A 26,617-nucleotide genomic window follows, 5' to 3' on the forward strand; every position below is an offset into this window, starting at 1 on the left:
CACAGAGAAAGGCAAGGAAAGACAAGAGAAGAAGGAGGAAGTGGGCAGATCATTGCTAAAAGAGACAATTTAGCCTGGGATTTTTGTTTCTGTCCTTAACTGGAATTGATTTCTTCATTTCCATTTTCAGGACAGCCCTATATAGGAACCAGGGGGAAGATATGACCTCTCATCCTGCTGTGAGATACAGAGCTCTCCAAATTGGGATTCCATCTTTGAAAAGCATTTTCTTGAATGAGCTCTTTGAAGCACCCATGAGGAATCCATATACAGGGTGTTCCTAAAGTCTGGAGATGTAGGCAAAAATATAAATGAAATTTTCAATAACATTTTATTTAATTGGAATATTAACAAATAACATCTTCAATATGATTTTCATCATTTATGATGCAAAGGCTCATGCACTTTGCAAGATTCACATGAACTCGATGCAATAACTCCACATTGCCATCAATTTTAGCACATTCACTCTTTGTGTGTTCAATCAAGTGTGTTGCATCTGTGATTCTGAGTACACCTTCCCCTTTAGCATGCCCCAGAAAAAGAAGTCGCTGAACAACAGAGTCTTCAGTAAAACAGTTAATGAGATGTTGATGAGATTTCCTATGTGTCCAGACTTTAGGGATAGCCTGTAGTGTACTTGAAGCCCTGCAACGTCCAACCTGAGTCATAGGAGCTGGTGGCCAGCATGTTCTCTATGTGAGTCTAATGAGTCTGTCAGAACAGGAGCCCAATGTACACAGCAGTATGAAAACCCCATTTGGGATTTTCTTGACAAAGATACTGGAGTGGTCTGCCATTTCCTTCTCCAACTCATTTTATAGATGAGGAAACTGAGGCAAACAGGGTGAAGTGACTTGCCCAGGGTCACACAGGTAATAAGGAGTATCTGAGGCAGAATTTGAACTCCCGAAGATAATTCTTCCTGATTCTAGGTTAAGGGCTCTATCCACTCTTCCACACAGCAGCTCTGAGAAAGAAGACAATCAACTACAGAGTAACACCAGCCTCATGCTGAGTGGTTGTAAGATTGGAGCGTTCTTAGGCCAGTCACTCAGGAGATCCACCGACCCAAGAGTGTGCCCATGGCTCATTCCACTGCCTGCTGGTGACAAAGTTGTTTGACATGGAATAGCTGCTGGGGTGGAGGAGTGAAAGGAATGTAGGTGGAATAAGGTTTGCTGTTAATTCATTGAACTGTTATACTATGGTTGCTGTGAGGCTTCTGTAGCAGAAATGAGAAACAGCATCGATCTGGAAGATGAGGGAATTGGAGATATGAGGAGATTAGTGGAGTTGGCTCTGATTGGCTGAATTAAGGAAGAGAATTATTCTTAATGAGACAACATAGTATTTTAAGAACAATAACAAATGCCTAATATCTCCTTTCACTAATGAAATGCTGCTTGGCAAATGTTAAATTAGACAATAAGGGAAGTGAAGGAAACATGCATTTATTAAGCACCTACTATTTGCCAGTCCCTGGGCTAAGCACTTGACAGATATTGTCTCATTTGATCCTGACAACAACCCTGCGGGGGGGGGGGGGGGAGGTGCTGTCATGAACTCTATTTTGCAGCTGAGGAAATTGAGACAGACAGAGGTTAAGTTTCTTGCCCAAGGTCACACAGCTAGTAAATGAGGCTAGTTTTGAATTCAGGTCTTCCTGACCCTAGGCCAGTGCTCTATCCACAGTGCCACCTAGCTGCCTCGAGAACTTCCATCAGGGTTGTAGGCAGTAGAATATATTATATTTCTGGATTTTTTTTTATAAATGGGTATGATTTAATTTTTAATAGTCCATTGAAGTGTCTCTGCAGAGGCAAGGGCTAACGGACCTTCTGAGGAGCTTTACCATCCTTTCTTGAAGGAGGCTCTGTAGACCAAAGCATGAGGAATGTCCTCTCTAAATCCACACAGACTTTGTGGAGTATGCAAATTCCTGGCTCTTGCCTTTCACCATCAGTAATTTCTTCCACTACATCGGCTACTATCATTTCCAATGCAATGACGAAGAAGCAGCACTGTAATGCTTTGGAGGCCTCTTGCTTCTACGACAGAAAGTGGACATTGCATAGTCTTGGAAGTGACCAGACTCAAGGCACTTGACCCCTTCCCTTCTCTTTTGCAAGTGAGATTCTCATCTTTACCCAGATGCTTTAATCTTAGGAGTCTTCCCCTAAGGGGAGGGGGAAAATAGCTTGGCACAATCATTCAAGACACATATTCAACACTTATTGGCACATTCACTCAAGACACAAATATTAAACACCTACTATGTTAACACCTAATATGTTACTGGATTAAACACCTCCCTGACCTGATTCCCTCAGTTGCCAGTTTTCAAAAGCAGAAATTGCGATGTATTGATCTTGCCTGTGTTTTGTATGTTGGCTGTGTGACCCTGAGTAAGTCACCTACTGTTTCAGTGGTAGAAGGAGTTTTCTTACCTTAGGATTCCTTATGCCAGTAAAATCATAGAGCCACTTTAAAGACCAAAAAAAAATCTTTTGTTTACTAATGTACATACACATGTTGTTTCATGTCAATAGAGTGTAAACTTCTTGAGGGCAGGTGCTGTTTCATATTGATCTTTTTATTCCCAATTCCAAGCACAGTGTCTGGGATATATTAGGTGCTCAATAAATTTTTTAGAGGCGATCAGCATTAAGTCACTTGCCTAGGGTCACACAGCTAGTAAATGTTTGAGATCAAATTTCACCTCAAGTCTTCTTGACCCCAGAGCTAGTAATTGCTATACCACCTAGTTGCCCCTCAATAAATGTTTTTGATGAGCAAAACATAAAAAAAGAATAGAAAGTGGAAGCTATGCTAATTGAGGAGAGAGAGAGGTTTCTGACTAGTGGGAGCATCAGGGAAGGCTTCATGGAGGAAGTGACGCAGCTGCACTTGAAGGAGGAGGAGGTGGCATTGGACAAGCAGAATCAAATTCTTTCCTTGATTTTTTCATCAAGGCATATATTTGGTGGACTTACCTGTGAAAGGGGATTTTAAATGCCTGTTGTGTTCCCAACCTTTATGAACACAGTAAATTGTATTGGTGTCTTTGTTCGTTCCTTGAGATGAAAAATTTCATCTGGGTTTAAGACTCTCTGTTCTTCCTTTCAGGTGCTACACAATGGTCTGATCATGGAAATGGATCACCCGACTGTGGGGAGGATCTCTGTGCCAGGTTGGAAATGATGAGTTCTTTGATTTCACACTTCGCCTCTTTGTATATTCTGACCTGACTATTGTGGGGAGGAGAGAGCCCTGGAAACAATGGAGAAAGCCATTTCTTCTCATGTGCGGTGGATGTGCGCCCCTCACCTCATCAAGTTCCAAGAATTTCTGTTGTGTTAACCAAATGGAGTGAGGATGAAACATGGTCTTTGATGAGGTGCGAGAGGAAAGTTACACCCTCCATGTTGATCCCGAAGTGGGATCTTCTCATAAGTTACACTGTGTCATCTGAATGGTAACGTAGGATTGAAATGATTTATAATCTTCATTCTTGAGATTGCTGTGAAGAGTGGATACAGATCAGGGAAGGGATGGGAGAAACCATGAGACAGTAAGAAAATCAGGCATCCAAGGCAGAGGGGGAAATCAGCTCCTGGCATGTGTGGGGGGGGGCAGGGGGAGGGGCAGGGTGTAACTAAGGGAGGGGATGCCCAAAGAAGATAGGAAGATGAGAACTTTGTAGTTCTGGTTTGTAAGAGGCCAAGTGCTCAGGAAAGAAGTCGTGTGTGATGGTGGTCAGAAAGATGCCATCACTCAGTCAGTAAAAACTTATTAAGTACCTACTGTGTGCAGGCACTGGGCTAGGCCCCAGGTAGGTAAAGAAAGGTAAAAGATGATTCTTGCTGTCAAGGATCCCACAATCTAATAGGGGAGACAACACCCAAACCATGATGCACAAATAAGCCACATACAGGATAAATAGGAAATAATCAACATAAAGAAGGTGAGAAGAACTGAGAGGGGTAAAGTAGGACTTCCTGTAGAAGGTGGGGTTCTAACAGGGACTTGAAGGAAGCCGTGGAATCCAGGAGGTGGGTCTGAGGAGCGAGAGAGTTCTGTGCATGGGGGACAGCCTGTGAAAGCGTACCAAGGGAGAAGATGAAGCGTCTTGTGACTGCCTGGTGACAGAAAATGATGGGAAGTAGACAGGGCTTTCAACCCAAAGCTATCTCCATTGGTTCAGCGAGCAGCAAGGTCAGGGGAAGTCTATGAGGTGAGGACGTTTGACTGAAGGGTTATTTGGTAGTTAGAATACTTCATGGGGTTGTAGATGCAGAGTGAGGAGGGACCCCAGAGGCCATCTAGTCCATTTTACAGATGAGGACACTGAGCCTCTGGGAGTTAAATGACTTAACTAAGGTCACACAGATACTCAATGTCAGAGGTAATTCCCATGGATCTTGTGCCTCTCATTTCTTATCATCACTTTGCTGTCTAAGGTGCCTCGGGGACAGAAGGTGTTCCTTCATCCTTTATGTTATTAATCAGAATTCAAAATAAATTCTGAGTTTGCTTTCAGGAAACCTTGCATATTACTATTTATAAGTCAGCTTTTATCAACTTTACTAATGTGTAATATTAAGTGCATATAAATTATCAACAAATTAATCTCCCTGTTTTGAGCAAAGTCTCCTCTCTCCCCTTCCCTGCCTTTTCATTCCCCCTTTTCTTCCCTCCCTCCCTTCCTGCTCTTTCTTTCTATCCTCTCTCCTCTCTCTGTCTCTCTTTTTTGTCACTCCATCTCTCTTTGTCTCTCTATTTCTCTGTCTCTCTCTGTCTCCAGCTATCGGGTATTATTCCCTCAGGCTTCTGATCATCGTCCAATCAGTCCACCTACTGGGTTAGGGTTGAAGAGGGTGGGAAAGACCTGATGATACTGCAGTGGTGATGATGGAATATCAGCTCTGGGACCAGCATCTTCACACAATCCCCCCAGCCACCCCACCCCCACCTCTCCTGCCCTGGGTGAAGTCTAATCTAGATCTTACCCTAACTGTCCAGGCTGCACAGAGCATGATGGCAGGAGTGGGGAGTTTCCTCTGGCCCAGGATCTGGGCAGAGTTCCAACTTTTCAGTGATTCCCTTGGGTTTAACAACTAGATGAAGAGACATCAGGACCAGGTCTTTTTAGCTCCCTCTCCACAGCGATGGCAATTCTAGCTCTGCCCTCACATGCCCAGCTCAAGTATCTATAGCCTTCAGGGGCAAACCCCCATGTTTAGAGACTTTGAGAAGCCTGCCACATCCCAGAGAGGGAAGACAATGGGAAACTGATGTTCACAAGCCAAGACAAGAGCAGTTATGGCCAGAAGGCGTGTTTTGGCTCAGCAGGACCATTAACCTTCTTGTTCTACAGTGTTCAACTTAACTTTGACCTGGAACACAGCCTCTTCTCCCACCCACATGTGGACAGTAAAGTCTGGGCCGAAATAGTCCTGAAACTACAACAGAAGTGTCCAAAGTACCAGAGCAGCATCACTTAGAGGGTCAGTGGCTGCCTCCAACAAACATCCCACCTCCCACCACTGATATACCCCTCTTGCTCTCAGACCTCTCTTGCTCAACTTCCTTCCATCTTCTGGTGTTTACTTTCTTCCCTCTATGGTTGGCAGTTCCTTCTCTTATATCTCTGATGACCAGGGGTAGGAGGCCTCATCCATGAGTAGGAGGGCCATATCATTCATTCACTTATTCACTCACTCATTCATTCATTCATTCTAATGGCATTTATATCAGCAATCCAGCTAGCAGCTTCTGTGGGGGCGTAAGATCCACCAACAACCAGCACCCAGAAAGCTGCCAACACAGGTCCTTTTGATCTGCTTTACTCAAGGAAAGCAATGTTAAGGGGTTAACAATCTTACTTTAATCCAGCATACAAATAACATCCACCTAATTCAGGGGGAAAAGCCAGCACCCTGAATTACAGACCAAATACAATTTGTAATTATCAACATCTGGGTGTACAGACGGGGAGCTCATTAGAAGAGCTGGCCCAGAGTCACACGCCATTCCTGCTGTGCCTCAGAGCTCAGAATGCTAACCTTTGTGCTTATATATCCTGTTCAGGGCTGGAGGGCCCTGACTTCACCCAGGCTGGTCATGGAGAAGTTCCCCACCCCCAGTATCACATCAGATACAAATCAATGGCTCCAATTTGTCTCAGTGCTGAGAAATACAAAAACATCCCACTTTATCTCCCCCATTCAAACAAAGGCCAGAATCATTAAAGGTCAACAGCAAAAAGTCCTACCTTAATTACTATTACACATTTCATAGAATCACAGCATCCTCAGGGCTGGAAGAATCTTGGTAGCTATTCAGACCAATCCATTCCTGAAAGGAATCCCTGCTATAAGATCTCTGACAAATGGTTATCCAGCCTCTGCCTAAAGAGAGCTAGTGTGTGGGAAGAACACTGAGTATAGGCTTGGGCTTGAATCCCTCATCTCCCAATTACCTTCTGTCTGATCTTGGGTTGAGCATCATTTGCTCAAAGGAAGGGGTTGGAGCAAATTACCTCTGATGCCTTCCAGCTCCCTTGTGTTACCATGCCCCTGTGGCCTCCTTCTCCCACCGGCGAGTTCCTCCTGGAACCTCCATTTTTAAGAGTTTCCCAGTCACCAGCCATGGTTTACTCTTTGGAAATCTCCCAGCATGTTCTCATTCTTTTCACTTCCTTTTCATATGTGTCTCCTAACATTAGAATGGAAGTTCCCTGAGGGCAGGGTACATTTTTTGCCTGTGTTTATGCTTAGAACAGTGCATGTATGTAGTAAGCACTTAATAAAAGCTTATTGACAATGTAAATCTATCATCCTGTGATCCTACGATTGAGAATAAATCACCACTTCTCTAGGCAGTGGAGACAACTCTCCTTTTGGACAACCATAATTGTCAAGTTTTTCCTGACAACAAACCAATGTTTGTATCTTTGCAACTTCCACATGGTACCCTGGTGCCCTCACTCCTACTTTCTGAGGCTAAATAGAAGAATTCTGTTCCCTGAAATCTCTTCAAATACCTGAAGGTTTATATGTCAACTCCTTCCCCAACCCTGGGCCTTCTTCAGGTTCTTCCTTATTACAGTGCTATATTGAGCTGGACTCAAATTGTCCTGAGAATCATACATGTTATTTTGAAGATTAGCTGCAGCTTGTCTTCTTTCTTGGTCTCCTAGAATCTCCACTAAGCTCATATTTTCATATCTTATCCCTCTGTGACAAAGATCAGGATTTCTCTAAGGTTGGAAAAGCTTTGAGCATAAGAACTTCAGTTTCCTCACCTGGAAAATGAGGGGATTGGACTAGTTGGCCTCCAAGACCCCTGCCATACCTAAATGTGTGTGTTCCTTATAAGGCCTGTCATGGACTATGGGTATGCCATCCAAGGAGGAACCAGGATGAGGGAGGAGAGCTTATTATGGAGAAGCTGGCCCCAGGCAATGGTCTTTTGGGGCACAGCAATGCACTGAAGGCATGGAGGGCTCAGGGGGATCCTCCCCAGGGAAGGGAATGCCAGGGCATGTGAAATCATGAGTCTTTGGGAAACATCAAACTAAGGTCAGCCTTCTGTATGGATCAGACATCTCTCTGGTCTGCCTAACCATTTGTTTTTCAGGACACTTCTCTGATTAAAGAAATATTTGTTCTAAAGAATCATTCTTAATATGCGCCATCTTTGTTTTGAAATGAGACTGATCCTTCCAGGGCATTTTTGAGATTAACATCTCACTGTCTCCTAAGCACAGTGCAACTCTGCTCTCCATGGGGTCTTGATGGTGAGTGACAGCTTTGTTTACTGATCCCTCCCAGATAGGAGGTCTAAAGGCAAGCTCTCATTTCAGGATGTGCTAATGAAAGGCATTTGAGGCAGATGGGGCACAGGGAATGAAGAAATGTCAGCAGCAGACATTTTATTGGTCAGTTAGTTGTCTCAGAGGCAATACTCAATTAAAAAACACCAAAACAAACAAACAAACGAAAACCTCTCAACAAAATGGATTCTGTTTCCCATCTTTGCTCGTAAGCTGATTGTTTGAAACTCGGGTTACATTTTCCCACAGACACAATGATATAAGTGGACATAGGATCATAAGACTCAGCAATAAAGTACAGGAAAGTGAATGTTTTCTTGATAACTTTGCTGAACCTCAGACTGCAGCAAAGAGACCAAAGAAGTCAAACAGAGTGGATTCCAATGCGACTTTATAAAAATGTTTCAGGAGTTCCAGCTGGGATATCAGTAAGAGGTAGCCAGTACTTGTCAATAGTCAATACAAATGTATTAAGTACCTACCATGTGTCAGGTGCTGTGCTAAGTGCTGGGAATACAAATACAAATAAAATGAAAGATGCTTCCTGCCCTTCCTGCTTACAATCTGATGGGGGAAGATGACATATAAAAGGAAGCTGAAAACTGGGGGTTAGGGGAAGGGAACAGAGGTGTTGCATGGGTGAGGAACTCCCCTCTATTTGCCTTCCATTCCAGTTGGGAGTTACAGAGTCCCAAACTCTTCTATATCATTTGACATGGACCTTGCTATTTTCTTTTAAGGCTTGGTTTCTCTCTGTAACTTTCTTTAGCTACTTCCCAAGCCTGGGAATTGCATCTCTTCTGGGTGTATATTTGTGGCTAACTGATTTTTTTTTTTGTGAAGATAGAGCAGAGTCTAATGGCCCCAGTAGGGATATGGACTGATCATGTGATGTCATGGATATAAGGAATGCCTCTCTGAGGAAGCTTTCCCAATCCATGCAGATTGGTACTTTGCTTCTTCTGGTGGTCTTAGAAAATTGTCTGGGGCCACTAAGAAGTCCAGTGACTTATTCAGGGTCTTCCAGCCAGTTTGTATCAGAAATGGGACTTGACTTTGAGTCTTCCTAGCTCAGAAGCCAACTCTGTATGTCGTAGGTGACCCACTTATGAGCCCACTGCAGGATGTAGAGCTGACTCTCCCATGTACACCTTGGTCCCCTGCTTTGCATGTTTTGGTACAGCTCATGTGAACACTTTTCACAACTTCTCACTTCAGCTTTCTCCCCATCAGAAGAGAGTATCTGATCATTATCCTGCTCTTAGACACTCACAAAGGTGGGATGCCCAAATGCCCCAGATCTCTGAGGACAGCACCAATGACCGTTTTAAAAGATGTATTTTTATACAGGGGGGTGAGAAATGGATGTCCTTCACCCAATAATAATTCTCCTGATTTGGGGATTGCATCTTAGTGCCTCTTAGAAGTACTTTTAATTCATGGAAGTTGGGTCCTCCAAGAGGGAGACCCTTCTGAACTAATGTGGGGCAGGCCAAGTGATCAGAGCGCTGAATTCAGGTTCTGCCCATTTGTCTCATTGATTTTGGCACTGGATGTTTTTCTTTGATTATCTGACATGCTGTTTGAGTGAATGTATTGACTGGTTTGTTATGGGGCCCTGGTCCAGGCCATTCATCACAGGTACAGAGCTGCACAGTCATCACCATTTATTAGAGGGCAGGAATCCTGTCTACTTAATTAGCCGATCCATTGACAAATGCTTATTCGATTTCCTCTCTTGCCAGATACTGTGCACAGTAACTGAGGCTAGTACTTGCCAAGCTAGAGAGGTGCTCAGTAAACAGGTTTGGGGACTGATGAACTAAAGCCTCATTAGACAGAAAATTTGGACTCAGTTAATGCCTTATCGTGGGACCCTGGGGAAGTCAATTCTACTGTTTGAACCTCAGTTTACTCACCTATAAAATGAAGAGAGTAAATCAGATGAGCTCTAATCTCCCATATAGCTCACCTGTGGCCACTGTTTCCCTGAAATCAGAGGATCTCAGTAGAAAGGACCTCAGAGACCATTTGAGAAGGACTGCCTTCTAGATATCCTTCGATAAGTCATTATCTGGCCTCTGCTTGAAGACCTTCAGTGAAAAAGAATAAATATGGCTGCTTAAGGTTCCCCATTATATTCTGGGATGGCTCTAGGTAGAAGGAAGATTTCTTTGACAAGCAGCGTCATTGACTTCCTGGCATGTTCTACCTGCTACTCCTGGATATGCCTTTGGGGCTAAGGAGAACAGGGCTAATCTTTCTAAAGATACCCCTTCAGATATCTCAAGACAAAAGATGACTGTTTGCCCTCCTCTCCCTCATTCTTTGTGAATAAAAGATTCAATTACACTTATGGAAATTGTTAGACCTATGTTCCTTCTATACACACATGGCAATGTTGGCATTCCCTCTTGTTAAGCATCTATTTCTGGAAGTGGATTTACTCTATACCCCCCAGTCTCTGAAAACTGAAATGTGCTTTTTCAAAATTGAGGTCATGACTCAGGCTCTGACCAGCTTTACCAGACTTCTCTTAGATTCTGAAGTCTGAGACAGAGTGGCCACTGTCTTTCTGAGTCCCCATTACTCCTTTGGAAAGATATACTCCTGAGGGGTCATGATAATGAATCAAGAAAAAGTACTTCCAAACAAGGCTTTCTTATCATCTTTTGGTTTCATGAAAATATTATTTGTATGTGTATATACACAGATGCAAGGTAGTGTGGACAGAGAACTGACCTTGGAGCCAAGAAGACCTGAATTCAAATCTGACCTAAGATACTTCCTACCTGTGTGATCATGGGCAGGTCACTTAGCCCCGTTTGCCTCAATTTCCTCATCTATAAAATGGGCTATAGAAATAAATGTCAAGCCACTCCAGTATTTCTGCCAATAAAACCCCAAATGGGGTCATAGAGAGTTGGACATGGCTGAAAAATTATGAACAATAAATATCTGATATCATGTGCTATGTGACATCATGTGACATCATATTACATCATGTCATATTGTAACATGATTATTATATCATATCAATCCTAACTTAAACTAACTGCAATTATCCAACAGATAAAATGGCTGGAAACCAAGCATTCTTGGAGGACTCTAAGCTTTGGATTCTGGGTGCCCCTATAGTAGCACACACACTTGAAGACCAGGAGGACTTCTTTGTCTGGAGTAACACTTTAGCTTCATCCCAAAGCCAGAGAAGTGGGCGATGAGAAACAGCCAACAGGAGACTGGAGCATTAAGTGGATGAAGGAGAGTCATGTCCAGACAGCCCAGGGAGAGTCAAGCCTGCCTGGTATTTTCTTCACCTGGAGAGTGCTCCCAGGCTGTCCTCAGCTGTACTCTATTAACATGGGAAAGACAGAGATTGGGGGTGAGGGTGAGGAAGACACCAGGAGGAGGCAGGGGAAGGCTAGTGGAGATGAAGGGGTTAACAATGTTCCAAGTGGTTAAAAATATGATTCTTAATTTAAAAAGAAAAATAAAATGAAGGAAAGAAAGAAGTGCAGCCGTCTCTCTTAAGCCACGGTAATAAATGTGGTTGTACAATCTGTCCCATTGATCACATCTACTTAAAAACCTCAGGCTTTAATCTGCCCTGAGCTGAATCTGGGGCCACACAGGGCCCATTTGCAGCCAATGTCCTGCCTCCAGTGATGGGTGGGGGAGAAGAGCTTTGCTTTTATGTCTAGAATCTCCGGGTTGGACATGATGGCTAAGGCCAGAGAGCTCAGGGGTACCTGCGTGGGAGTCCTCTGGCCACCATCCCCTGCAAGAGTCAAGCAGTGGGACCTCTCCTAATGTCTCTGGATAGCTCCCACTATGAGAAAGCCATTCCTGTTCTCAAGCCAAAATTTCCTCCTCTGTTTGTTCCCTGGAGCCAAGGAGAACACATCTATCCCCTGGTTAAGGATAACAGCCAATATTCAGGTAGTGCTTACTGTGTGCCAGGCAGTGTGCTCCGTGTGTTCCAGTTATTATCTCATTTGACCCTTATACCAACTCTGGGAGATAGGTGCTATTATTATCTTCATTTTACAGATGAGGAAACTGAGGCAGAGTTTAAGTAACTCACCCAGGGTCGCTTAGCTAGGACATGTCTGAGGTCAGATTGGAACTGAGGTCTTCCTGACTCCAGACCCAGTGACCTACCCACGGCAGCACCTCGCTGCCCCAAACGTAATATGTGATGATAACAGCAAGAGCTACCACTTCCATAGCTTTTAAGTTTTGAAATCACTTAACATATTTATTTAAGCCTCACCAATCACCCTGTGAGGGGTGTGCTACCATCATTCCCATTTTACAAATGAGGAAGATCATGGCCCATAGAGGGTGGAGTGTCGTGCCCAGAGCCATACGTCTAGAATACTAATTGTCTCCCAAGACCCTTGCTTTATCTCTTGTGCCATCCACCTGCCTACACAAGGAGCCCATGGCACACATCACCCTGAATGGCGCCATCCGGTGCCTTTTCTGAATAGTCCCTTACAGACCTAGATCTGTGTTTTCATGGTGCTTGATCTTGTGAATATGAATCACCCCCAATCTCTTGAACAAGAGAGAGTCAAGCAGGAGAGGAGCTGAGTTGCTGCACTGATAGAAACCAGTCAAGATGAGCTTTCATAATATTCCCTTTGCTGCCTTGAACTCACTCCCTAATTTCTGTTTTCCTTGGATGGGCATTCATAGTGCGAGTAAATTAGGCACAAAGCAGTTGGCCAGGGTGTGCACAAGGTGGCTTGTGGGGTCCATGTAAGCATCAGCCCGGCCTCCGATGGCAATGGTGCCTCTGAGGAAGAAGAGGATGCTTCCTTTTCCTCGAGGCTGCATTGCGCAAGGCTGAACAACTCTCAGAGCTCAAGCTTAGAAATGAGGCTGATTAAGTGAAAGGAAACTTTTAAAAAATATGACAGGGCTGATGAGGTGATTAAAGGATACATTTGAAGTAGTGAAATGTGATGAATCTGAGATGTATGACCTGGAGGAGAGAAGACAATTGGGTGCATGAGAACGGGCTATAAATACTCCAAAGGGATGATGTCAAAGAGGTAGAAAGCTTCATTAATGTGCTGAATGAAGAGAAGCAGCCTTGATCTACAGAACAAGATCTATTATGGAAACATAGCTTATCAGGGAAGCTAGGGAGACTGCCACCCCGAGGGCTCAGAGGCTCCTAAAGAGCAGAGATGCAGAGCTGCATGGGACTGGAAGGGCCATTGGGTCATAGCTTAGAACTGGAAGGGACGTTCAAGGCCTTCTTTATAGAAGGTAAAACTGAGGCTCAGAGTCTGGGCTGGCCCAAGGTCATAGGGCTACTGAGTGGCAGACCTGGGTTGGAAAGCCAGCTCATTCCCTCCTGGAAGTCAGGTGGATGACTCGTATGGATTCAGCAGGCAACACTTACTTTTAGACCACTCCAAGGTGGCCAAACTTATTCAAACCGTGTATTTGCTCTCTTCCCCACCCTGCCCCCCAAGCCAGGAAGGTGAGGCATGGGCAGAATGGCCACACTTCCCTGGAGGGCATGTTGTGAGTTGATGGAAGAGCTTAAAATTGTCAATAATTTCTTTAAACCCAGACTTCGCAGGGCATTTCATGCTAAATGCACTGGAATCATCTCCCTCATGTTATAAATGAAGAAAGTGAGGCCCAGAGGGGTTACTTGACTTCCTTGCATGACAGAATCAGAATTTGAACTCAGGTCCTCCAATGAAAAATCCAGCATCCTTTCCAACACAGCATACAACATTGCTACAGCTATCTAGTGTGGCCTAGTGCGCTCTGGAGGTTTATTGTGCAAGATATCTGGGGTTTTCTTCCTTGGCACAAGAAGAATCACAAGGAGTAAGTTACCAGTGTGTGAGAGTGGGAGTCAGGCAGAAGTGTCCTTGGGGAACCAAAGAAAAGGTAGGGTGCAGCTAAAATGATCTGTCCCTGGCCATTTAGGGAGCTGAGGTGCAGCCAGGGTTAGCAGAGGTAAGTGTGTGCCTGGATATTTCTACCTATCTATATTTTTATATATACACATTCTTTCCTTTGAGCGGAGTGAATGTTGACTGAAAACATTTAATTTCTTATTCTTATTTATGATACTTTCGAGACAAAGGACCTGTACTTGTTACCTCATTCGCCTTTTTTAGTCATTAGAGCCAACTACTTATGCCTTTTACATTTGTGCGACTGATTTCAATTTTGAGGAATTTAGTACCAGAGCAGGAACTTAGCCGACATGATATATATCATCTCATTTGGCTATCCTCATAATACTTTCTTTTTTACTTTAATAAATATAGAAGTGACAGATTGGTATTGATTGGAAAACCAGAACAAATGGGAACATTAGAAAAAGGATCTAAATAACTCTTCTGGAATGATTTAAAAGGGTAAGGGGTTTCCATGTGTGGGTGGGGCATGAATTAGACTCTAATACAACAGCGACCACAACAACCAAAAAGGTGTCTTTCTGTTGTCCATTTGGAGATTTTTTTTAATGGAGACAAACTGAGACACTGGGCTGAATTACATAATGCCACCTTGACCACTTCACTGTCAGTGGTGTTCCCTCCAAGGCCGACTGACCCCAATCTCACTCCTTGGATGTTAGGGTCCAGAGCTGACAGGACTCAGAGGCTGTTCCATCCAACATCATCATTTAACAGATAAAGAAACTGAGACCCCAAGAAAACACAGTGCACTCTTCCACCTGGAGTCTGAGGCCAGCTGGCTAGATATAAACCCAGCCACAACTGAGTTTCAAAGCAGTATCTACAAAATCGATAATCTAGTTTTATCTTTGCATTGAGATAGCTTCTGCCTGATGTCATGTATCCCTTAAGGGGAGGCTTACCTTTTGACATTCTGCATTTTAAAGGTTCTCAGTCTTAGGAGAGTCTCAGTCATTTTTCCTTGAAAACTTCAACTTTTTTTTTCTTAATATATTTTTTATTTTTTCAAGCTAGAGTGAAAATCAAAATGACGCCATGCTATTCCTCGAGAGAAGAGGGCCCCATCTTGCCCTTTTATAGCAATATGATAGCTGAGCCTAGAGAAAAGTACAAGCGATGGCCGACACTCTCCTTATTGGGGGTTTTATCTCTAATCAAAAGCAGATTTCCATTAGTTATTTCACTCCATTTGCAGTGAATTACAGACTGTGTGTGTGTTTGTGTGTGTGTGTGTGTGTGTGTGTGTGTGTTTAAACCTTCTATTGTGGATTTTCCCAGCAAGGAGAGTAAAAAGAAAATTATTACTTTAAAACACTTGGTCTTAAGTCGGATGAAGAATACCGAATTACTAATCTGGAGACTGATGTCCTGGGTGAAATACCACACTCAAGATGAAGGTGACCTTTATAGTAACCAAGATATCTCCTGGGGACTTGGGTCTTTTCAGATACAAAAATAAGTAAATAAATAAATGAAATTACTCCCACACCTTTTGCATCAAAAAGTTTCTTGGGATCCTTCTCATCCATCTTCCCTACCCCCACCTCTCTGTCTCTGAGAATAAGCCAGTCTGCTAGCATTAGAGATAGAAATAAAATGGGATAAGCCTGAAGCAACGTGATGTGCAGCCCCTGTCTCCAGGATCCAGGGCCAGTCCAGAGGATGCCCTTTAAAGGGATTTTGATGATTTTGAGCATTTGAGTATTAAGATGACTTGGTCTTTGGGAAAGAGAAGTTTCAAAGCCAAGGATGACCCAAGCATACTTGCCTCCTTTCTTTTTTCCACTTTCTGGGACCCTTTTTTCAAAAGGCAGGTGTGCATGTGGGTGATGGCATCAGTGGTAAGGGTGGGAGAGGATGAGTGAGAATTAAAAAAAAGAGGAAAGAGGCAGAAATGAAGTAATCATTTGGGTCTGTCTGTCAGTCAGCAAGCATTTATTAAGTGTGCCAGGCACTGGGCTGGTTGCTGGAGACACAGTGACCAAAATGAAAAAATTCCCTCCTCTGAAGGCAGTTACCTTCTATCGGAAGAGACAAGCCCATATATACAAATACTAAGAAAGAGAATTAGTACAATGCAAAGTGGTTCAGTGCAAGGTAAGTCGGGAGGGTAGGAGGATACTAGCCCTGGGGGATCAGTCCACAAGCATTTAAGTGCCGACTACATGCCAGGCTCTGGAAATACAAATGCATCAAGATGAATAAAATAACACACAAGGAAAAAATCCCTTGAAATGCATGAATGAGATTGTTTTCTGGGCACTGCTTACAGTTAGACCATCCTCCACTTCCCCCAGATGCCTGGACTCGTCCTTTATCAACTCATGCCCTCTCACTCACAGCTGAGGAAATCCTCTGACAAGGGGGCCCTTCCAGTATTTTTCTAGCACATCAGGCATCACCCTCTGAGTTGTCAACCCCGTGTTTTCTTTGGATGGCTGTGCCTCTTTATCCTTATTAAACATATCACGTATGTGAAAGGAGAGATGAGCATTTTGCTCTTGGTGGGAGGTGAGATGGAAACTCAAGTTGTTTCCATATTCTGCTCCTAGAGGATAGGTGGGGGGAGTTGGGGGTGGGGCTGCTGGAGCACCATGTGCCATTACTCTCATGGATGGATGGAATATGGGTCAAATCCTGCGCCCTCCCCACCTCTAACTTGGGAGTGTGATGGCTGCATGCCGACTTGTCCATTGTGTTTGCCGTGGCTCCCGTAGCTGGGCTTCTTATGTGGGCCGCTCTCAAATGACAGAGATTGTAAATCTGATGGGCATCAGCAAGAGGACCATCGCTGAAGTCAGGAATGCCTGGTGCCAGGCATTGTGTGACCTTGCACCATTCGCTTTTCCATTTAGACCTCAGTTTCTCCATCTAGAAGATCAGGTGGTTGGGCTCTAGACAATCTCCAAGATCCTTCCAGCTCCGGAGCGGTGATTCAGAATGTGCTGAAGACACAGATGAGGAAAGGAGTCCAAGAGAGATGGAGGGGATTTACCTAAGTAGGGGAAGGGAATGGAATAAACTGGGCACTGTGCTAAGCGCTTTACAAATATCTCACTCGGTCCTCAAAACAACCCTCTGAAGTAGGTGCTGTTATTATTCTCATTCTAGGGTTAAGAAAACTGACATCAAGTGACTTGTCCAGAGTCACACTGCTGGTAAGTATCTGAAGCTAAATCTGAACTCAGGTCTTCCTTGATTCCAGGTCCAGTGCTCTGTGCATGATGGTGCCACCTAGCTGCCTCTTCTGAAGGCACACAACAAGTGAGGGGCAGATAGCATTGGCAGGACTTATTTTTTAAGAGCAGATTTTCTTTTCCTAAATAGCAGGTTTTTTTTTTTTGGTGAAGTGCTAAATATGGAATTTTTTTCTGATAAATGAGGAAATCAGCTACCTGATTTCCTCATTTGCCATTCCTGCGTGCACACACATGCATTTGCAAACAACCTATTCCCCTGACTTGTACGACCATTTATTTGTGCATGAATTATTGTGCCATAAAAATGAGATTATTTGATGAAAAAGTGCTTTGTAGAGTTGGAAGCATTATGCAGGTCTGAATTATTATGTGTCTGTTTGTGATATGCATACTTTGACCCAAGAGAAATGGGATTAAACTGGATGGGGTTCGACTGGATGCCTTAGACTAGGCCCAGGAGTTAGAGTTTCAATTTAAGGAGAAGTGATTTAGCTGATGACGACCATATCAGAGCCACGTGGTCACTGGGAGCCTCCATGAGGAACAGGGCAGGAATGCACATCCATTCACTTATTCATCTTGCTTTGCTTTTTTGAAATAAGCCTACCACTTTTTTTTCTTTAAAAACAAGCAAGCAAAAACAAAAGTTTTCTTTTTTCCTTTTTCGTTACTTTCTAATAACTTCTTCTAATCAAAGAATCTTCCTTTATAACTATGAATTTTAGAAAAACAAAACACACCCACACATCAGCTAAACAAATTTAATGTGGGAAAACAATATGGAGGAGACCCTTCCCTCTGACCTCCTGGGCATACATATGTCCGGGGGGGGGGGGTGTCATTAGGTCAAAGATTATCTTTCTTTTTTTCACAAAGGGAAAAAAAAAGTATATGCATATTTACATCTGTAACAGGTCCAAAATAAATAGCGCATTGTGAAGTCAGAGCAGACTGTTTGTATGGCCTAGGTCAAGTCTGTACAAAGAAAGTATTTCCTCTTTTTTTCTCATCCTCCTCTAATAGAGTGTAACCTCCCTAAGGGCAGAGACTGTCATGTTTGCCTTTATTTGTTTTTACCACCTAGAAAGTGCTTAATAAATTTTCCTTTCTCTTTCTCTCTGTCTGTCTGTCTGTCTGTCTGTCTGTCCTACCTGCTCAAATTTGTTTTTGACAGGGTAGGCAGAGCACTATGAACACTGGGTGAGAGCTGGAAAGGGGCAGGTTTAATTTAAGGTAAAGACAAGCTTCCTAATACAGGTGAGAGTCCCAGAGTGGAATACGCTCTTGAGCAGCAGGGTGGCCCCGGGAGCTGGGGGCTTCTACCAAAGGCTAGATCAGCCCCTTCTGCCGTCAGTACTCGATCCCAGCCAGCTACTTGTCCAGCATACTTGTGTTTGCTTAGGTGTTTGCTCCTTGTATTATCCACATAGGGAATTACAAAGGCTGTTGCATAGAGCCAGAGGATGTCTCTGGCTAATTCTTGATCTCATCTCAGCCCCCAGGGGATGACCACAAGAAGCATTTCACACAGGGAGGGGTCCCAGCCAATTGTAAAGGCACCAGGTTCCTTGGGTCACTCTAAGGAGCTGCCCTAAGACCCACTGATGTCCGTTTCTTGGAGTTGGAGCTCGAATACTCAGGGAGGTTTTGAGGAAATGTCTGCAGAAAGCCTAAGAATGCTGACCTTCATTATCCTAGAGATACTGACTTTCCCCTTGGGACAGCAAGGGACCAATTATGTTGCTGATTCGAGTCAACAAACATTTACTGTGCTTAATATGTATACACAAAGGCCCTTTGGGTCCTGGGCACCGCTCGCTGATACTTTGAGGTGTTGGGACTGGGGCTGAAAAGGCAGATCGTTCTTTTCCTGGGAGAGGGACCAGGGGCATATAATGTAATTCAAATCATAAATCTTCTCTTAAGCATCTAGTATGTGACATGCTTGCAATATGTGACCACTCTGGAATTTCAGAGAAGAATGTGAGAATGAGATGTCATCAGGGAAATATGTGAGACAAAGAGAAGACGACTGGTTCATGTGGCTGGGGGGGGTGGGGTGGGGAACTGCAAGTCAGTGGCTGGAGTGTTCTCCTGGTACCTGCAAAATAGAAGGGGAAAGCGAGAAAAGCCTCTAACTTGCTGAGAGGATCCTTGTGGTGAAGTGATGGGAGGTTATGGATAGGCAGACAGAAGTTAGAGGCAACATCTGGGTTGCTGAGATCCTAGATCTGAGGGCATATTTGAGGGTTTGAATGTGTGCCATGCACAGTGCTAATAGGGGCTGGGATTACAAAGAGAAAACCAAAATTGGCTCCTGTCTTCAAGGTCCCTAAATTCTGGATTGTTTTCAAGGAGCCTATGTATCCCTCCCTTCCCATCACTGAGCAGCCCCACAATGTCACAGGTGTGTGAGGGGGCTGCAGGGTCCACTGTCTTTGAACCTTTGTGTTTTTCTGGTAATCAGCCTTCTATTTCTCCTAAAAGGGGGGATGGTCCCTGTAATTAATTCCAATCACCAGTTTTTGTCTTTCTCTTGGAACAGGAGACCCATCCCGATCACTCCTGTTGGTATTCTGTCCCCCAGAAATTACTTTGCATTACTATACCTACTTTTTTCTTCCCCTGTAGTTCCCCTGTTCTTCCCTGTTGTAGAATAGAACCCCTTTGAGGGAAGGGACTGATAAGTTTCTGTCATTACCTCCTAGCACCTAACACAGTGCTTGACACAGCAGACGTTTAATCAGTGCTTGTTGAGTTGTAATGACCGTCCAGGCTGAGAATAGAAGAGATTATGTTGAATTCACTGTAGAGGGAGGTGGAGCCTTCCCATAGACACATAGGAATTCCTAAGAACATTAAAGACTTTGCAGCCAAATATTCTGAGGATGTAATGTTCATTCTTGAAAATTATACAAATATGTAGCACAATTCCACAAAGATTGGGAAGTGCTTCAGAGGGTATGAAATTCTCCCCGGAGAGGTAGAAAATGACTTTCCTTTGGGGGGAGGCCAAAGGAAAGATGTGCTCATTAGTTAAGTCCACTTAAAACTTCACAAATATAATTAAACCTAATTTTACTGTTTGTGGTTTTTAAAATGTGCCCAAAGGCAACCCAATAAGCAGAATGAATGGCATATTCTTTTGTATTGGAATAATGTGAAGTCTCAAATGGAGACTGTTATTCCTGGCCTCTCCTTCCCAGCTTGGCCTTCCCAGCACAGACCATACATACCATCTCAGTTCCAAAAGTGAAAGAATAACAAAGACATCTGGGCTTTCTACAATGCTCTCTTTCTTCACTGGAGACTCTCCATGGTCAATGTGAAAGTCAATACTGAACATTCCTTCAATCAACAGATATCTCTTAAGCACCGGCTCTAGGTCAGGCACTGGGTTCGGGGCTGCACGACCAAAACACAGCCCCTACCTTCAAGTATTTTCCATTCTAAAAGAGGCAAGACAACAATGAGCCAAAAACAGTCCCGTTAATAGGGAGAATATGTTGGCAAGGCACAAACGGTGATGGAAGGTGGGATCACCTTCAGATAATGGATGGGATGAAGGAAAGCTTCACCTGGGAGGTGGTACTTTTTCTAGAGCCATATAGCTCATGAGCCCCCTTCATTGTACTTTATACCATGATTAGTCAGCCATATTGAATTAGCTTTTAGAAAGTGGTATTTGCTAAGGTCATCTGGTAAGAGTGTAGATGGACGAAGTGGATAGAGTGCTGGTTTTGGAGTCAGGAAGACTTGTGTTCAAATCCCACCTCAGACACTTAACAGCTGTGTGACCCTGGAAAACTCAGATGACCTCTACCGGCCTCAGTCTCGTCGTCTATAAAGGGGAGATAGTAATAACACCTGCCTTGCAGAGTTGTTGTGAGGGTCCATGAGGTGATACACACAAAGTGCTTTTCAAACCCTGAAGTTCTAGGTAAATGGTAGCTATGATAAGAAAAGTCAGTGACTCCCCGCGCCTCGCCACTCTGCAACATGTTCTCCCACAATTGCAGGCAAAATCCAGGGGACGGCGGGCTCAAGTTTACAAACTTGAGTGTGACAAAGGAGAACCTCACAGCTCATGTAAGTGCTTCTGCTAGAGCATTGTCTTGCCTTGCTGGGATTCTCGAAGAATTCACCTTAGGTGCGGCATAGCGTTTCTTCTGAGGCCTCTGCCGCTCCTCAGATCTGCTACTGGTCTGTCTTGGCTCCCAACACGGACACTCCCATGAACTGATCCACAGATGCAGCTACGATGCTGATGGGAAGGCGGGGGCCTTCTGGACCTCTGAAGTTCATGGGGTCCTGTTCCCCTACAGAGATAGATATGTAATTGGGGTGGGGGGGGATGAAGCCTGAGACCCGAGGCTCTGCTCTCCTATGCAATCAGTGCTTTTGTAGGGGGTAAGCTGGAAGGCTCTCTCCTCTTTTCTGGAATCTCCCAGATTCTGCAGTAGCTCTCCTGGTTTCCATAGGCTCCCACCCCCACCCTGGTGTAGCTAAATCTGCCAATCCGAATGCCCCTTGTGCTTCCTTCCAGTTTAACTATGCCTTTTGGTGGGGGGGCACTTACCAATCTGAATGCCCCTCATGCTTCCTTCCAGTTTAACTAAGCCTTTTGGTAGTGGTGGGGGGCACTTACCAATCTGAATGCCCCTCATGCTTCCTTCAAGTTTAACTAAGCCTTTTGGTGGTGGGGGGGAGGGGCCCTTAGCCTAACGCCTGTGATTGCCTGGTTGATTGACCAAGGCCTGATTAAGGCATTCCATCACCTGCTTTAAGTGGGGACAGAAGAGCTGTCTTGGCTGATTTACTTAATCAATCTAAACCTTACAATTACAATTTCTGGTGTATTTATCACTCCACCAAGTCTCTCTACAACCCTGGGAGCAGGGCAGGAGCAGCAATCACCTTCTCCTCACTTTATAGATGAGAAAATTAGGCTAAGAGGAGTGAAGTTGTCCACATTCACACAGCTGGCTAAGGCTGAGACCCTGAGCTCCAATTCAGGTCCAAAATCAGAGTTGTCTGCACCCCATGAAACCCAGTCAGTCAGCATTAATTAAGGGTTCGTGCTGTATGAAGGGCCTGGGGTACAAAGGAAGGCAAACACATGGTCCCTACCCTCAAGGAGCTCACATTTTAATGGGGTCAACTCCTGAAAAGTAAATTTGTCTACTTTCCCCTCCCCCCTTTTTATTTTTAATGGATAAGGAAGTGGAGTTCCAGAGAGATGAAGTGATTGTCCAGGGCTATAATGATACACATGTCAGAGGCAGAATGTCATCCTGTGGCATTACTCTTTCCAGAAAGCCTGGAATGAAGATGGAGGCCTTCTCCCCACAAGTCAAAATCTTACAGTCCTCTTCATGCTACAAGGTACAAATTGTGCTCGAGGAATAACTATTTTTTTATAGATGATTCATAAATGTCTCTGATCCTTTGCATGTAAGGTCCGTATAATATTAATTCAACAACCGTTTGTGGACTGTCATGGAATGAGCCAAAGAGAGCCCAGTCTTAATGGGATTGCTATCTAGGAGGAGATTAGAAAGCATATAGATGACTACAGGAAAGTGGTAGTGCCCAAGAAAGGCATCAAGAACAGTCACAAAGCTGTCAGACTCAGAGATGGCGTCACTGGCGCCAAGAGGGCAGCGGGCATGTGTTTAAGTTTACAAAGCACTTTACAAGCGTTATCTCATCTGATCCTCATGACAAGGCTGAGAGATGGGCACTAGTATTATTTTCATTATACAGTTGAGGAAACTGAGTCAGAGACAGGTAAAGTGACTTGTCCTGGGTCCCACAGCTGGATTTGAACTCAGGTCTTTCAGATTCCAAGTCCCATGTCTGCCCTTTGCACTGTGGTGCCATCTTGCTGGTACATGAAGGCGCTGTGCAAGAGTTGATGTTTGAGCTGGGTCAGGAAGGGTGGACGGATACATTTAAGGTAGGTGGAGGGCACTAATCGTAATGGTAGTTTGTGTTTGGTTTATCAAAATATCAAGAGGCGGTGTTGGATAGCGGATAGAGGACTGGTCTCCCAGTCAGAGAGATCTGGGTTCTAGTTCTGCCCCTGGCACAAGCTGACTGTGTGACCTTGGGCAAGTCACTGAAATGCCTCATGCCTCATGGCCAAACAGGTGCTCATTTGTATAGTTAGAGGAAGTCTATTCACTGGGAATTCCTTGTCAGTAAAATCACAGGCCAGTGAGCAAAAGGAGCTAAGCCTTCCTTCTCCACTTCCAGCCACAGGCATAGACCCCAACCTGACTCCCCTAGCCCCACCCCTACTCTCCATTCCTCTCCTTCAGCTGAGGACAGCACCATCCTCTCCATCACCCAGACTGGCTTTGTTGCTCCCTCTTTCTCTCCATACAACCCTGCCCCCATTTTTGATCAGTTACTAAAGCCTGTCCATTCTTTGGGCAGTGAGGTGGCAGCAGTTCCCAAAGGTTAAGTTATCATTTCTAGGTATGTATATTTAGCCCCCATCCCCACCAATTGCCTAACAGACATTTCAGTCATGTTCAAAACTGAACTCATTCTTTTTTTTGGAGATTCCCCTGCTACAGATTCCCTTTTCTAAAATTTCCTGGGTTTTTTTTTGTAGGTACAACCATCTTTCTAGGGTGCCAGATTTATAGCCTAAGCATTCTCCTGGGCTCCTCACTCTCCCTCACCTGTCACACCCAATCAATTGCCGAGTCTTACTGGTTTACAACATCCCTCACAGTGGACTTCTCTCCATTCATCCAGCTACCATCTTTGTTCAGGCTCTTATCACCTCTCATACTCTATCTCCCATCATTCCACCAATGCAGCAGTCATCCTCCATGTTTTGAACGCATTCCCTAGTTATGTCTGCCTCAGTGGGACCTCTGCCTTTAAGGCACAGCTCAGGTGCCATCTTTAACATAAAGCTTTTTAGGGTAGTGCCCTCCCTTCCAAACTACCTTGGATTCAGCCACTTTGTAAATATTTCTATATATAAACTTGATGTTTGTGGTAGACATATGTAGCTATACACATATATACATTCACACGTTTACTTATTGTCTGTCTTGTTGAACATCGCTCCTTGTAAGTCGTAGTTGTTTCATTTATTATATTTTTATAGTAGTCATGAAATCAACGCATGGATTGATTTATTGATTGTTTGGCCACTTGTTAGGTGGGTTGTCTCTAGGATCTTCGTTTGGGTATATCAGCTACCCAGATCCGCCCATCTCTTCCATTCTATGGCACTGTGACTTTCTGATGTAGCTAAGGGTCATCCGTTCTAATGAACACACCCTTAACTTATCCAGCCTCCTGGGGCAAACAGAGGTTCCCATAGAAATGGTTTTGCAGATAGCTGTGCCCTAATTTTTTAAACCTTAAACTTCAACAACTTTTACTAGAAATTTTTCTCAAAAATGCTAGCCAAGGTCCGATTTTTCTAAATAGAGCCCATAGCCCAGAATTCAGCCTTTTCTGGAGAGTTTGAGGTTGGAAATATGGACATCACTCATAGCCCTGGTCTGTAATAAGGTCAGGCCTTCAGGGCCCCTAGCCTGTGTGTAGGGCTGATTACTCCTACACTAAGTGTCCTCAGGCTGTTAGGGTTTTTGAGGTTGTCTGCCGTTTATAATCTTTTCATGATTTTCCACTTATTGAAGGTTGAAAAATGTTACACGTCTTGTTGCTAGAGTCCCCCTCTAGAAGCCCAGTATTGTTATTTAATTGGTTACTTCCAAGGGGCTCTTAAACTGGGGTCTGAGAACTTTTTTTGGTAATTATTTTAGTATAATTGGCTTCCCTTTTCATCCTATGGATTTTATTTAATGTACTTAAAAATGTGATTCAGAGAAAGGGTCCAGAGGTTTTATCAGGCTGCCAAAGGGGTCCATAACACAAAAAAAGGTTAAGAATCTCTTTTCTAAACTGGTGTGGGCTGGCCAACCACAAAACTAAACTTGTTGGAATTGCACAGAAAGAACGACTAAGCAGACTAAGGGACTCGGGGAATTTCCCAGGAATAAAATGCATGAGCTTCGGCCTCCAGCTTGGGACCTGCATTTTGGCTGAACAGAGACCCATTTCCCCAACTCCCTGCCCCCCCCCAACTGTGAGTTAGGCTGAGGTTGCTAGGTAATTGATGTCTGGATAAGTGAAGCTTTGCTGTAATATGACAATGCTATAAGAATTGTTGATTGTGTTAACTTTCTGGAATCACTTTTTAAAATGAGTTCAGGAAGGTGGGGATGTGCTCCGGTCGCTCACATAGAGAAAGGGGAGGCTAGCAGATTCATTCAAAAGCTCCCAGCTTCCCATGAATGGTGCAGAACAAGTTTTGTCCAATCAGATTGCTCCCTAAGGTGCCATCATTTTAGAGGTCAGTGCTGAGAACACTTCATAGCTATTTCAGGCTTCCCAGGCCAGGCTCCATAGATGGATGGAGAAACAGGAAATAAAAGTGAAAATGGCTGTCATAAATCTGCCCCACACAGACATCTGCTGAATAGCCCGTAGTTCACTAAAGTGGATCCACTTCATCAAATGCCTGGATTCTGCGCCCTGCTGAATCCATTGGGGGAACCTCAAGGTTCTTCTCCCATCCTCTCCCTGCCCCTTTCTTAACATTGGACCCACCTCGATGTTTGAAAGCAAACTCAGTCTCCCTTCTCGCTATCAGCAGGGGGAAGGAGATCTGGCAGCCAGTGGGAAATGAAGCAGCTCTATCAATGTATTTAGCTGGTCTAGAAGGGGAAAAAAAGCAAAAAACAAAAAACCCTCATGATTGGGGTTAGGATGTCTGCAAATACCATCTCCTTAAGTAGGATAAAATGAATAAAAGTGAAATGCTCGAGGCCAGTTCGTAACATGAAAGAATGCTTTGGCAGGTCCCTGAGAAGAGACGTTGCTGCTGCTGATTCTTCAGGGACTGGTGCATTCAGTCTGGATACACATGTGCAAGTGGAAGTCAGCCCTGAGATGTTTCCAGACACCGGCACCCGGAGAATTTAATCTATCACTTCCTCATTACTCATGGCTGAGGTAGAGGGACCTGGCCTTCTGAGCTCACCAGCCTGTTTGGTCTGCAGTCTCTGGTTTAACACGACCCCCTCCCCTATGAGAGCGCTTCCTGAATCCTCCCGGTGTAATTTCTACAGAGTTCATACTGGCTTGAAAAGATTTAGGGGCTTGGATCTTATGTCGACCTCTTCCACAAGGGACTGCAGCTCCAAAATATGACTGAGACATGTTGGTGGGAGCCACATTATTGTTCCATCAAGAGCCATTCGTGCTATTGCAGAGGGGTTCTTCTTAATGATTCTCGGTAGTGATTTTTAACAGGTAATCATTTTTAAGATACTGAAATGACTCACATATTTCTAATTATTAAAAACAAAACTCACCCCTGAATACGAAAAATAAAATAACTGAGACAATCACCTCTATGGTCATTGTCCACACTGACAATACTGACTACCCACCCCGCTGTGAAACTGGGGATATGTTCTTCATGAGGATTTGTCTGATCAGGCAGTCAGTCCACAAGCATTTATTAAGAGCCTGCTATGTGCCAGGTACTGTGCTAAACATTGGAGATACAAAAGAAAGCA

At 44.1% G+C, this 26,617-nt stretch overlaps 1 protein-coding gene across 3 annotated transcripts in view; it reads left to right on the plus strand.

The window, feature by feature from the left end:
- Nucleotides 1-26,617, plus strand: part of SUGCT (succinyl-CoA:glutarate-CoA transferase) — a 643,092-nt gene that overhangs the window by 513,794 nt on the left and 102,681 nt on the right. For 2 of the 3 annotated variants that reach the window (XM_036738675.1, XM_036738678.1), the window contains one exon: nucleotides 3,130-3,193. In XM_036738675.1, coding sequence (XP_036594570.1) covers nucleotides 3,130-3,193 — 64 coding nt within the window. Of the gene's footprint in view, nucleotides 1-3,129; nucleotides 3,194-16,911; nucleotides 16,959-18,174; nucleotides 18,250-26,617 lie in introns of those variants that run through there. The other variant, XM_036738676.1, reaches the window with a different exon arrangement.

Source organism: Trichosurus vulpecula, chromosome 9 (assembly GCF_011100635.1).
Source record: "Trichosurus vulpecula isolate mTriVul1 chromosome 9, mTriVul1.pri, whole genome shotgun sequence".
Taxonomy (NCBI): Eukaryota; Metazoa; Chordata; class Mammalia; order Diprotodontia; family Phalangeridae; genus Trichosurus; species Trichosurus vulpecula.